General features: G+C 41.5%; 1 protein-coding gene across 1 annotated transcript in view; it reads right to left on the reverse strand.

Annotated features, from left to right (window-relative positions):
- ABCB1 (ATP-binding cassette, sub-family B (MDR/TAP), member 1) overlaps positions 1–14,639 on the reverse strand; it is a 98,451-nt gene that overhangs the window by 6,866 nt on the left and 76,946 nt on the right. The window contains exons 22-24 of the mRNA XM_006891486.1: positions 13,650–13,806; positions 12,594–12,791; positions 330–536 (exon numbers count right to left, since the gene is read on the reverse strand). Coding sequence (XP_006891548.1) covers positions 330–536; positions 12,594–12,791; positions 13,650–13,806 — 562 coding nt within the window. The remainder of the gene's footprint in view (positions 1–329; positions 537–12,593; positions 12,792–13,649; positions 13,807–14,639) is intronic.

The raw sequence follows: 14,639 nt of genomic DNA on the forward strand, positions 1-14,639 counted from the left end.
AAAAAAAAATCTAAAAAAAAAAAAGAAAGAAGGAAGGGCTTCAGGCTTAGATGTTTGGGACCTGGGGAACTGTTTCACTTCTCCCGCTCCTACAAAGTTCCTTTCTCTCAAATCTGAACTGGCCCAATACTTCCCCTCCCCTTCCTCTCAGGAAGAGTAGGGGCCAAAAGGGGAGCATAATATTGAGTGAGGTTAGGCTAAATGGCCAAATGCTTAAATGTGTTTTGAATTTTTCTGTGTTACCTTCAGAAAGCATCCTTTTAGAATCCAAACTATGGATCAGTAAGATGCCACATGGTTCTGGAGCTCTTAATTTGGGAGAAACTCACGTTAGGCAGAGTCTCGATGAAGGGGTGTATGTTGGCCTCCTTGGCTGCCCTCATAATCTCCTCCTGTGACACGACCCGGCTGTTGTCACCATAGGCGATGTTCTCACCAATGCTGCAGTCAAACAGGATGGGCTCCTGAGACACAATACCCATGTGGGCTCGCAGCCACTGCACATTCAGTTCCTTTATGTCTCTGTCATCAATTACCTGAAAACACAGGTACACAAATTAGCTTCCAGGTCAGAGCATGTAGAATTCAGTAAAATAAATAGCATTCTTTCATATACTCAGGTTGACTTCAGAGGACTGGAATACTGAAAAACAGAACCCCCCACCTCCCTGTTTTATGTGGTTAAGAGAACATGATCATAGCTATAGGATTTGAAGAACTGTCATGTTTCCTCTTGTGTTTTAACCCTGCTTTCGGATACATGTGTTTGGTAGGCAGAGTATCAAAGGTATGCATGTCCTAATCCCTGGAACCTAGGCAAGAGGGAATTAGTTTGCAGAGAGAATTAAGGGTGTAAATGAGCTGATCTGTCTATGTTTTTCTAAGTGAGCCCAATGCAATCACAGGGCTCTTAACTGAAGAATAGGAGGTAGGCAGCTACTCAAAAAAGAGTAGAGGGGCTGCTGCTGACTTCAAAGATGGACGAAGGAGCCATGAGCCAAGAAATATCAGTAGTCTCTAGCAGCTAGAAAATGCCATGAAATGAATCACTTATGGAACTTTCAGAAACGAACACAGTCCTCAGAAGACCTTGCTTTAGCCCAGTAAGACCCACTGTGGACTTCTGCCCTATTTTTGTTGTTGCTGTTGTTATGTGCCATCGGGTCAACTATGACTCACAGTGATCCTATGAATAGCAGCTCTGAACCACGCCCTGTCTTGAGTCAACTTTACCATCACTGATGTACTTGATCCCACTGCCACAGTCACTCTGTCAATCCATCTCATCCAGGGTATTATTCCTCTCCTGTGCTGAGCCTCCAGCTTTCCAAGCATGATGTAATTCTCTAAGGACTAATCCCTCCCAGCAACATGCCCCAAGTATAGCATTACAATCAATCTATGCAGCTTTAAGCCACCAACCTTGCGGTAATTTGTTATAAGAGCAGTAAGAAACTAATAAAATGCTTCCACTGGGGTATGTTCTGACACCCTTATTCTTTTTTTTTTTTTTTAGCTAGGTATATTGTCTTTATTCAAGTTCAGGTAGGGTTTCTCTTCTATTCCTTGATGTTTGTTGTTGTGGTTTTTTTTAATTTATTATTAATTTCAATGAAAATTTACAGAAACTATGGATTTCCATTCATTCATTGTTGCACCTTTCTCCCCTCCCAACCCTCACCCCTAGTACACTACCCTCTTGGAAAAGTTAAAGAAAAATTTTTCATTATTTTACAATCCCTCCCCCTAGATCCACTCCACTATACAGCCTTCTCTCCGGACTCCTGTCATGACAAAAATACCTAATAATTTTCCCTCTTAAACAGTTTTCTCCCTCATCCGTTTCAATGCAGTTTACATTACTGAACCCATCTTTCTCAGACTCCTCCCAACCCCAAGGTCAGTCCTGCTTTACAACCATGCACTATATTTCCTTTTGTGACTGAGATACTTCACTCAGAATAATGTCCTCCAGGGTCACCCATTTTGAATAATACTATATGAGTTCTTTGTTTCTCAATGGAGCATAGTATTGCATTGTGTGAATATACCACAGCTTCTCTATCCATTCGTTTGCTGATGGGCACTTAGGTTGTTTCCAACTCCTTGCTACTGTGAACAAAGCCACGATAAACATGGTTGTGCATATATCTTCTTGGATGTCAGTTATGGTCTCTATGGGGGTATATTCCCAGTAGTGGGATTGTTGGGTCAAATGGTATCTCTATTTGCAACTTTTTGAGAAAGTGCCGTGCCATACCGCCTTTCACAGTGGTTGGACCATTTTACACTCCCACCAACAGTGAATAAGCATTCCAGTTTCTCCACAACCTCTCCAGCATTTGTTGCTTGCTATTTTGTTAAATTTTGCTATTCTGACTGGGTGAGATGATATCTCATAGTCGCTTTAATTTGCATCTCTCTTAGAGCTAGGGATTTTGAACATTCTTCATGTGCTTGTTAGCCATCTGAATGTCTTTTTCAGTGAAGTGTCCTGTGCCCATTTCTCAACTGGATTATTTACCTTAATCTTGTGGTACTCAAGTATTTTATAAATTCTGGATATAATTCCGTTATCTGATGTGTCATTACCAAATACTTTTTCGCAGTCTGTGGCTTCCCTTTTTACCCTGTTGGAGAAGTTTTTGGATGTGCATAGGGATTTGATTCTTAGAAGATCCCATTCATCTATTTTGTCTTGTCCTGGTTGTAGGTTTTTCAGAATAATTGGAAGACTGTTTATGTTGTGGATTAGGATTTCTAGCATTCTTCCAAGCTTTTCTTTAATTAAGATTATAGTCTGTGGTTTTAGTCCTAGGTCCATGATCCACCTTGAGTTGGTTTTTATATATGGAGTGAGGTGTGGATCTTGCTTGAGCCTTTTGCAGATACTTTTCCAATTTTGCCAACATCATTTGTTAAAAAGGCTGTTGTTTCCCCACTTAACTGATTTCATCTCCTTCTCAAAAAATCAATTGACCATAGATAGATGGGCTAATCTCCGGGTTCTCAATTCTGTTCCATTGATCTATGTGTCTGTCATTGTACCAGTACCATGCTGTCTTAACCACCAAAGCAGTGTAGTAGGATTTGAAATCAGGAAGTGAGATATGACATCCTTATTATTTTTTTTACATTTTTTCTTATTCTTAATTCTTTTTTAAAATAATTTTAATGAACATTTAGAGAGACTCTGGATTTCCATTCATTCATTGCTGTGCTGCTCTCCCTACCCAGCCCTCCCTTTCCCCCCCAGTTCGCTCCTCTCTTTCAAAAGTCAAAGGAACACTCCCACCTTGGTACACAATCTCTCCACACCCTTCCCACCGCCCCAAGTACATTCCACTATGCAACCTTAATTGTGGACTCTTGTTATAACCATAGTACCCTATCATATACCGCTTTTAAATTATCCACTCCCTCATCTGTTTCAGTGCAGTATACACAATCTATCCAGTTTTTCTCAGTCTTACCCCAACCCTGATATCAGTCCCATTTTACAGCAGTGGCACCATGCAATATTTGTCCTTTTGCGACTGAGATATTTCACTCAGCATAATGTCCTCCAGGCTCACCCATTTTAAATAATATTGCATGCGTGCCTTGTTTTGCAATGCAGCGTAGTATTCCATTGTGTGAATATACCACAGCTTCTCTATCCATTTGTTTGTTGATGGGCACCTGGGTTGTTTCCAACTTCTTGCTATTGTGAACAGAGCCGCGATAAACATGGGTGTGCATGACATCCTTATTCTTATCTCACCAGTAAAGTGACCAGAAGATGAGGAGAAATAATTATTAGCTATAATCTAGTGGCCTAATGATAAGGAATTTCGCCTGTCAGCACAGAGGTTCAGTTCGAACGTGCCAATTGCTCCATGGAGAAAGATGGGCAATCAGCTCTTGTGTGATTTACCATCTCTGAAAACCCGCTGGAGGATCAGCTATGAATCTATCCTGACCAGATGGTACACCACAATGACAATACTGGTCACATAACTGATGGAAAGTTCAGGTTCCTGATCTGACTTATTTGAGTTAAGGGAGATTAGGTTTGAAGAAATATGGAATAGAAGCTGAGTGTAGAGGAGTGACTGCTAGATTTTACTACTTATTGATATTGGGAAAGTGAATTTCCTAATACTTGGTGGTGTGCGGGTAAAAGATAAAATGATGAAGATCACTGAGTTCACGTATTTGAAGATGATATGATGTCAGATGCTGGGATGGTCAGCAATTTGTAGCTGTTCGTAAAATGTACTCCTAAAGCAAAATCACACTCAGTGCCGTCAAGTCAAAGCTAACTCACGATGACCTTCCACTGGGTTTGTGAGGGTTTAAGAGTTAATGGGAGGAGATTATCCATTTTTCTCCTGCAGAATGACTAGTGGATTTGAACCATTTATCTTTCAGTTACAAACATAACATTGCATCCTCAGTACTCCTGGAGGTACTCTGAACCTAAGCAAATGGATAAATGGATGAGTGGACAGAAGCAAAAATGGACATCGAGAACAGAATGGACCATCAGTTTCTCATGTGCAGTTTCAAATTGAAGCTGAAGAAAATAAAAACAAGTCTGTAGGAACCAAAAATACAACCTTGAGTCTATTCCATCTCAATTTAAAAATAATCTCCAGGTTTGTGACACTGAACACTAATGATCAAAGAACAAATGAGTTATGGGATGACATCAAAGATATCTCCAGGAAGAGAGCAAAAGACCATTAAAAAGACTGAAGAGGAAGAAAAGATCAAAATGAATGTCAGAAGAGACTCTGCAAACTTGCACTAGAGCAATGAGAAGTTAGAACAAAGGGAAGAAATGCTGAAATCAAAGAGATGAGCAGAAGGGTTCAAAGGCAGGTCAGGAAGACATAACAAGACATGCAAAGAGTTGGAGCTGGAGAATAAAAAGGGAAGAATAAGCTTAGGATTTCTGAAGTTGAAAGAAATGAAAAAAAAATTTAAGCCATGAGTTGCAATACTGAGAGATATTACGGGTAAGATCTTGAATGATGCAGGAAGCATCAAAAGAAGATGGAAAGAAATACATGGTTACTGTAAACAAAATAATAGGTTGATACTGAAAAAATCAGCAAGTACAAATGAACAAGGGCCAATGATAGTGAAGGAAGAAGGTCATGTTATTCTAAAGGCACTGGCAAAAAAAAAAAAAAGATTCCAGAAAGTGATGGAATACCAACATGTTTCAACTAACAGATGCACTTTGGGCATGTTCACCAGTCCATGCCAGGAAATTTGGAGGACAGCTGCCTGACCAACTGACTAGAAGAGATCCATATTTGTTCCCATTCCCAAGAAAAGTGATCCAACAGAATGTGGAAATTATTGAACAATATAATTAATATCACACGGAAGCAAAATATTACTGAAGGTCATCCAAAAACAGAATAGTACATTGACAGAGAACTACCTACCAGAAGTTAAACTGGGTTTAGAAGAGGCCATGGCATCAGGGATATCACAGCTGATGTCAGATAGACTCAGGCTGAAAGCAGTAAATAATAGAAGAACGTCTATTTGAGTTTTAATGACTATGCAAAGGCATCTGACTGTGTGGATCATATCACACTATGACTAACATTGAGAAGGCTAGGAATCCCATAACACTTAATTAGTCTCATATAAAACCTATATCTAGAAAGCTATTGTCTAAACAGAGCAAGAAAGGTATCAGGGCTGTACCCTTCCTCCACACCTATTCAATCTGTACACAGAGCAAATCATTCAAAAAGCTAGACCCTATGAGAAAGAATGTGGCATAAAGATTTAGGGGAAGACACATCAACAAACTGTGTTACCCAGATCACACAACCTTGCTTGCTGAAAGTGAAGAGGACATGAAAATCTTGTTGCAGAAGATTAAAGACTACGACCTTCAATATAGATTGCATCTCAATTTCAGGAAGACAAAAAATCCTCACTGGACCATAAGCAACATAGATGGAGAAAAGACTGAAGTTGTCAATGACTTCTTCTTACTTGGATCCACAATCAACATCTTTGGTACCAGCAGTCAGAAGAAGATATATTACATTGGGAAAGTCCTCTGTCAGGGACCTCTCCAAGGAGCAATGATGTTAGTTTGAAGGCTAAGGTGCACCTAATTCAGGCTATGGTCTTTTCAACCATTTGGTGTGACCCTGAGAGCAGGTCAATGAATAAGGACGACAGGGGAATTGATGCCTTTGAATTGTGATGTTAGAGAAGAGTAGTGAATATACCATAGACTGCCAAAAGGACAAACAGGTCCTGGAAGCAGTGCAGCCAGAATGTTCCTTGGGAGCAAGGATGGTGAACTGTGTCACATCCTTTGGGCTTATTGTCATGAGGGATTATTTCTTGGAAAGGGACATCATATATAGGAAAGCAGAGGGTCAGTAAAGACCCTCAATGAGATGGATTGACACAGTGATTGCAGCAATGGACTCAAGGGTGTCAGGGATGAGGAGGATGGCACAGAATAGGAGAGGGTTCAGATTCGTTGTTCATGGTGTCACCGTGAGTCATAGGTGACTCCAGTGCACCTAACCACCATCACCACCACCACCACCACCACCACCACCACCACGAACAGGAAGAAAACACCTCCGTTTCTCTGATGATCTGGCTGTCTGAATTATTCTGCGGATATCTGCAGAGTGCCCCTTCAGCCTTGCTGTTAAAAATCCTAATCCACTATTACTAGTATGCCTACCCAATAGATCTCTAGCATTCAGGTGAGAAAGTGGCTCACCACCTCAAAAAAAGACGCCAGTTCTCGGAAGCTAAGCAGGGTCAGGCCTGGTTATTACTTGGATGGGAGACTGCCTGGGAATACCGGGTGCTGTAGGCTAATAAAAAAAAAAAAGACGCCAGTGACTCAGCATCACTCTGGTTAGATGCTTTGAGCTGTTTTTCCAGTATTATTGGTAAGTGCATCCTAAGCCATAGATCCTCTTTGCATCCTGTGTACCGGGTCAGGTGCCTCTCTAGGAGACAGCTGGCCAAGGGCGGGGTACAATCCATGCGGCAGAAACGAGCTTCTGTTTGTGGAGCTGAGAGATAGGGATGGAAAGCACAGTCATCATCTTGTTAGTCTCAAGCCCAGTTGCCATGGAGACTATTCTGTACAGTGCTAACAAGTGAAAGTGCAAAGCAGAGAGTCGAGAGAGGTGGTAACCATGCAAGGATGTGCCTAAACAGATCTTGTTAGATGCAACAGTGCACCTGAAAAATGTTAATCTGAGGAAAGAAGGAATTGTTTTCACTTTTCCAGGCATAGATGCCTGCAAGGAAAACACACATTGCCTAACTAACATAATCACAGATAAATCTGAATTACCTTAACAAGTTTTAATGAGTTTCAGCAATACATTGAATATGTTAGCATGTTGGGGCCTTTTCACATCCCAACGTGATAAATGGAATTTAAAACTAGATGAAACATGTGTTACTAGAAGAATCCTTTATTCAGCACAAACATACTTCAAACTCAAACTCAAAGCCACTGACTTGGTTCAGACTCATAGGAACCCTCCTTTGAGCTCCTGGAGGATCTGAAATGCCGGACGCTCTCAGTCTTTGGATTAGTCATGTAACTGGCTTTGGATGATGTCACCAGAGCTCTCTAAAACTTACTTAGGAGCCCAAGATGTACGACAGAAAAGCAGTGGTTATTTAGCCACAGCAAGGGTGACAGTGGAGGGATACAATCAGGAACTCTGAGGATCAGTGAAAATTCCTTCAAAGCCACTGGCTTAAACAACAACAGAAGTGAGGGTGAGGGTGGGGAGTAATGTATGTCCAAATGAAAATGACTAACTACTTTAATAGATAAGCCTACTGCTAGCCTTCAGAGCACAATTAATCAAAGGTTAAATATTATTCTTTGTGTATTTACTCTGAAATAATAATTGATTAATAGCTGAGCACCAACAATTCTATAGGCATTATGACAAGCAGGCTCCATGCACTGTCTTGCTTAATCATCACAACTCCTCGTGTGATGTGGAAGGTATTTGCAGGGACCAGCCTCTGATCTTGGCTCTTCAGGTCTGGATTAGCTTTGACTTTAGCGTCAATTTCTGCAGCATCCTGTCCAGAGGTCACAGCTGCAGTTCTTCAATCTTCAAGTAAGGGAAGCTTACTTTTATCTCCATTATTCCAGCAATTACAATTATTTGGAGACACTTAGGCGCCTGCGTAAGTGAACTCAGGAGCTTTAGTGAGCAGGGAGGTAAACCCAAAGGTGGCCAGATTCTCCAAGGGAGAAAGATGGGCAATTTCTTCTCGTGTGATTTACAGCCTCTGAAAACCTGCTAGAGGGTGAACAGTGAGTCAGTTCTAACTCAATGGCCACAAGTGTGAAGGTTTGTGGATTTTTTAACCCCCCTGAATGAAATACTTATTCCCTCAAAATCGTTAGAGTGGTTTTTATATGGAATCACAACTGTTTTAAACTGACTCTGTTCTCCTTATTTATGTATTTGCTGAATACAATTACTAATCTATATTTCTGCCCATGTGCTGTTTACCGCTGTTATTTACAATTTTAATACATTGCTATCACAAACTGTCTTCACAAAGTAATTATAAGTGCAGTAGAAAAGTCACTAGGAATTTTTTCTTTTTGCCTTTCCTAAATTAATTATGATCACAAAAATTTGAGAGCTACCACTCAAATGTCCTACTACTCAAATTTTATTTCTACAGAGCTCTGGTGGCATGGTCTTTAGGGACTCATGCTGCGAACCCTACGGCCACCCTTCTCTTTGAACTCACCAGCAGCTCTACAGGAGAAAGATGAGCAATCGCTTTACAATCAAAGAAACCTGTGGGAGGGTCAACTGTGAGTCAGATCCAACTTGAAGGAATAAGTGAGTATTTCCTTTACTGTGAACTAATCCCTTAGAAACTGCAGCTTAGATTATTCTTTGTAGAGAATGCCTTTGGAGTGCTTATCCTTAGGCAAATGCTAATTATTTCTTAAGAACCAACTCTAGGTTTACTAATTTTTAACTCTAACTTCAGCTAACGCCCTACAGGAAATTGCCACCATGTGACTCACTTGATAACTGGCAGTGCTGGCTGTTATAAAGCAGCCACTCTGTATGTGCCTCGTGTGCTCGGGTAAGGACAGGCCTCGTTTCATCACGGGCTCAACATTTCACCAAGTGTGTGATATGTGGACCGTAATCAGTGTCTGAGAACTAACAGTATCTCCTCCAATTGCTTCATACATCACTGAAGTCTTCATTTAGGGTCCTTTAGTAAGACTTTAACCTCTAAATAGAAGCATTAAAGCAGAATTCACAGAAAATCTAGGGAAAAGGTAGTTAAAAATAAGTAATGAGACTTATACAGCTGTTAAAGGGTAGACTGAGCAAAGGCAGTAACTGTCTTGGAATACAAGATATTATTAGTAATGCTGATTATTACAGGGAAATAGAAAGAGCCCTGAGACTATAGTTTGAAAAAACTATTTTAACTTTAGGAATTAATGCAACTCTGCCCTGTTTATACCATGCAGACTACACTAAAATCAGGCATCCCTTCTGACTGTTCATTGTCCACTGCGTTGCAATCACAAAGGCAAGCTTGTATCCACCAGCTGCTCTGCAGAAGGATGGGCAATTTCCTCTCATGTGACTAACTGCCTCTGGAAACCTGCTGGAGGGTCAGCTGTGGGTCAGTTCCGACTTGAGGGTGCATAAAAACAACATGTCATACTGAACCTGGTTCTCACTTAGTGAACTTATAATACAGAGTAGAACTGTCCCATAGGAATGAGTTTCCAAGGCTGCAAAATCACTTGGAAACAGTCTACCACATCTCTATGTGCGTGGCTGCTGATTTCAATACTGCTGACCTCCTGCTAGCAGCTAAGCACCTAAACACTGCCCATCAGGAAAGACTTGTTTGTCCTATCAATTGTTAAACATCCTGAATATCACCCAAAAATAGTCAGTAATTGTCTGTTGTTGTTGTTCTTATGTGCCATCCTGTTGCTTGTGACTCACAGCAACCTTATGTACAATTACTCTGAACCCTGCCCCGTCCTGAGCCACTGTTTCTGACACACCTACCCCTATTACTCTAGCTGTGTCAATCCAGCTCATCTGGGATCTTCCTGTCCTTCATTGTCTCTCAACCCTTCCAACCATGATGTCCCTCACCATGGACTGTTCCTTCCTGACCATGTGCCCTAAGTATGTAGGATGGAGCTTCAAAATCCTTGCCTCCAAGCAGCAGCCTGGTTTCACCCTCTCCAGGACAGAACTGTTTGTTCTCTTGTCCATCCATGGTGTGTTCAATACTCTTCTCCAGCACCTTAACTCAAAAGCATTGATTGTTCTTCTGTCATCCTTAGTTACGGTCCAGCTCTCTGTTGCAGAGCAAGTAATTTTGAGTCCATGGCCTGAATCAAGCACACTTTGGTCTCTAGACTGATACAGTTGCTCTTTAACATCTTGCTGAGGTCCCTGACAGCTGATTTCCTTAATGCAATTAAATGTCTGTGGTGCTGGAGAAGAGTATTGAGAGTACCATGGACTGCTAGAAAAAAAAACAGATTCATCCTGGAAAGGGTTAACCCAGGCAGCTCCTTGGAGGCAAGGATTCTGAGGCTCCGTCTAACATACTTTGGACATGTTGTAAGGAAAGACCGGTCCTTGGAGAGGGACATCATGCTTGGTAGGGTGGAGGGACAGCGCAGGAGAGGAAGACCCTCTATGAGGTGGATTGATTCAGTGACTGGGATAATCGGGATGAGAATGTCAGAGACACAGGGCAGAGCAGAGTTTAGGGCTGTTGTACATAGGGTCGCTATGAGTCGCAAGCGACTCGACGGCACATAACAACAACAACAATGAAAATGTCTTACCTTCAATCCTATTAAACTCACAGCTGTCCATCGATTCAGACTGATGGGAACTATCATGTTTCTAAGGCTGTAAATCTTAATGGGAAGAGGCTGCCTCATCTTTTTACCTGAGGAGCAGCTGTGGGCTTGCCCAGCTTAACCTTTGGTTAACACCCCAACTCTTTTTTTTTTAATGAATTTTTTATTTTAGACTGGTTTACTTACAAACTTTGTATACATTGTTTTTCACACTGGATTTTTCCCATTTCCTTTTTCCATTCTCCCTACACCCATCAAATTGTGTGATCCTATAGTTCACCACCCCCACCCATCCTCAGACCTCTTCTCTCATCTTTCCCCCTTTGGATCCTCATACACGATCTACAATAATGGTCTTTTACAGTATTTGTCCTTATGAGACAGAGTTAGTTCCCTTAGCATAATGCTCTCCAGTCCCTCTCAAGTTAGGTAGTGATTTACAAAATCATTACTCCTGCATGTTGCGTAGTATTCCAGCATGTGAATGTACCATAATGTCTCAATCCATTCGATTGTGGTAGGATTATTTTGAATGTCTCCATGTTCTTTCAATGGTGAATAAACACTGCTATGAACATTAACACCCCAACTCTTAACCTACCACCCCACCAAAACCATTTGTTCAAGCAGGTTCCAATTCATAATGACCTGCTGTTTGGTTTCCAAGGCAACAAATGTTTACAGGAAAAGACTGCCCGTCTTTTTCCCCTGGAGCCACCAGTGGCTTAGATCCACTGATCTTCTGGTTAGCAGATTGCTACTTAACACGCTATGGGACCAGGGCCCTTTATATTTCATTACTTCCTTCTATATTCCCATCTCATCCCTACTATTTAAGGTGGCCTCTGACAGGCATTCAATACAGGTCTGGTGAGTGATGACTGAATAAACAGGATGCTTCACTCACTGTTCCAGTTCAGAAAACAAAAATAAATTCCTCCAATTCCATTATTTACTTCTCAGATTTGTTGACCTCATTTTTGTTTTCTTTAGAAGGCATTTTGGTGTTCTCTATAGAGCAAAAGTCAATGGTTTTCTCTTACAGCTGTAACAATACTCACGTTTTCGCCTCCTAATAAATTTCCTGAACTCTGCCACTCCCCTCAAGCAACTCTTCTCATTGATGCTTTTCTTTCACTTTCAATGTTCTTGGTGGTCTGTATTCACTTAGGCCTCTAGTTTAACCTCCTAACCATCTCTCATCCACACTGAACTAGTTGCCTACTAATCCGGCTTCACTGGGAATAACTGAAAATGTTGTCAATAGCCTATTAGCTGCTACATCTCGTGATATCTTTTCATCTTCATCTGACCCTATTTCTCCACAGAATTTACCCTTGCCTGTTACGATTTCCTTCTTTAGACACTTTCTGTGATTACCATTCATCTTCACTGTGTCTCCTAATGTCCTTCCTGACTTACTGGCTGCTTCACTTTCTTTATGTCTCTTCTCATGTATGTTGGAACCTATCCAAGGCAAAGGAGATGGTGGCAAGAAGGCAGCTCACAGACGAGAGTTGAGGAGCACTGCTGAGACAGAGTTCAAGGTACAGGCTGGAGACAAGAGTTTTCCAAGCAGGATCACTGTTATTTCAGAAAAATCACTGCTTATAGTCAAGAGTTAAATACCTGCAGGTGTCTAGGTGGACAAACCCCTGAAATGATATCATTGTGAATGTATGCTCACCACTGTCCCAGCCTTGGGATCGTAGAACCGCTCAATGAGCTGCACCACCGTGCTCTTCCCGCAGCCACTGCTGCCCACCAGGGCCAGGGTCTGGCCCTTCTTCACCTGGAGGTTCAGGCCCTGGAGCACAGGGATGTCTGGCCGCGTAGGGTAGTTGAATACAACTTCATTGAATGTCACGTTTCCTTCCAATTTATCCTAGAATCAGAGCAACATTAAATCTGATGGCTGCAATACTAAACATACACTGGACAACCCTCTCCTCTACCATGTTAGAAGGTAGTGAACTTCATGTCCAGGGCTATAAATTGGTTCTTGCTGGTTCAGTTATGTCCAGTGAAATGACACTGGAATGAATTCGTAAAACGTGGGTGAACCAGAACAGTAACTGGGTTGGGGGAAAAATGACAAGTAGACACCCTACTAGAAGCTTACTCTCCTCCTTAGAAAACAAGGGCAGCACAGCACAGTGGGTTGTAGAGCAACCACATCTTGACAGGCAAAGTCAGAAACAACAGTGCCCTGTTCAAAGACGGCAGCCAAAAGTGCCACTTTGTGCCACTCTCCAGAACCCTGGCAAGAGTCAAATCTCTTGCATCAGGCTCCTGAAATGACTCCCTATTCCTCTCTACCTCTCTCATTTCAGTGCTTCATCTTCTACATTATTTTTTTTTCTCAGTTGGCTATCAGACTGTATCATGGAATTTTTAAAAATCCAGGTCTTTTTAAATTTGGTTAATTAGCCACAACAAAACCAGTGCAAATTGGTCGGAAGCTCTGAATATACCATGAGGACTATATGTTAAACTGCTAGTATTTAATAAGTGAAAGCCTTTAAAAGCATACTTTGTTGCTCTACAGATATTATTTACATATGCTCCCTAAGAATTTACAAGACTAAATGGTAATATACATTATTGTCACTTGTTAAAATTAACCCATGAGCAGAAACATTTTCTGTTCTCATTAGCAAATCAAAATGTATTTCTTGACTTTCCTTTTTAGAAGACTTTCAGGAACTGGGAGAAGGTGTTACAATCAAAGCACAGAACTCACTGGCTTCAGGCCGCCTGTGCTGTAGCTGTCAATCAGGGGGACTTGCTCAATGATTTTGATGATGTGGGATGCAGAGACTTTGGCTTTGGCATAATCAGGAGCGAAGGAACTGACTTGCCCAACTGCCATAGCACCAAAGACAATAGCGGAAAATACCCTGCAAAAACCAAGAAAATGTGTATAGACTTAACATCTGCAAAGCACAAAAGGTGATACTTCAACTAGAGGATTGCCTTTAAATTACACAAAGTTACAAAACACAGTTAAAATAGAGTGAAACAAAACAACACTACTTTTCATTCTCAGTTCATATCAGTGTAATACAAGGATCACAAAATCACCCTATCCTCCCTCCCCCCCTTGTATTCTTCCCACCTTTGCAATGTGGCTTTTCAGTTCTTCCGTTTAAGGGGAGTTTATTTTCCTCCTTTTGAATCTGGGCTGGCCTTGAGGCTTGTTTTGACCAACAGGATGTACTGAAAGTGAATGGAGCCAGTTCCAAGCCCATGACTCAGAGGGCTCTGTGTGCTTTGTTCTCTCTCCCAGAATGCTGCTGTCCCCGTGCAAACAAGCCCAGGTTAACCTGCTGGAGGATGAGTCCCAGCCAGCTAGGCGGTATCTATAGACATAGGAGGGGGCTCTGCTGGGACTAGCGACCTTCAACATAGCTGGTCTAACAGCCCTATGGACCAGTGGGCAAAAATAAATGATCACTGTATGGCACAGAAGTTCAGTGTATGTATGCATGTAGCTTTACTGTTTAAGTAGAAATGAACAAAGTCAGTGATGCTGGAATTACATTAGGTTCTTTTTAGAACTGAAACAAACTGAGAGCGATGGGAAAGGAATTTTTTTATAAATCCAAGTAACAGTTTCTCACAGATTCTGACCTCCAGATACATTAACATTCTTCATGCTTGACGTGGGAACCACTGCAGTGTACCTGACTGGGAAGAACTTTACCAACGACCCAGTCCAATTCTCAGTGTT

Source organism: Elephantulus edwardii, unplaced genomic scaffold (genome assembly GCF_000299155.1).
Source record: "Elephantulus edwardii isolate Elephantulus edwardi_28Jun2011 unplaced genomic scaffold, EleEdw1.0 scaffold00098, whole genome shotgun sequence".
In the NCBI taxonomy this organism is placed as follows: Eukaryota; Metazoa; Chordata; class Mammalia; order Macroscelidea; family Macroscelididae; genus Elephantulus; species Elephantulus edwardii.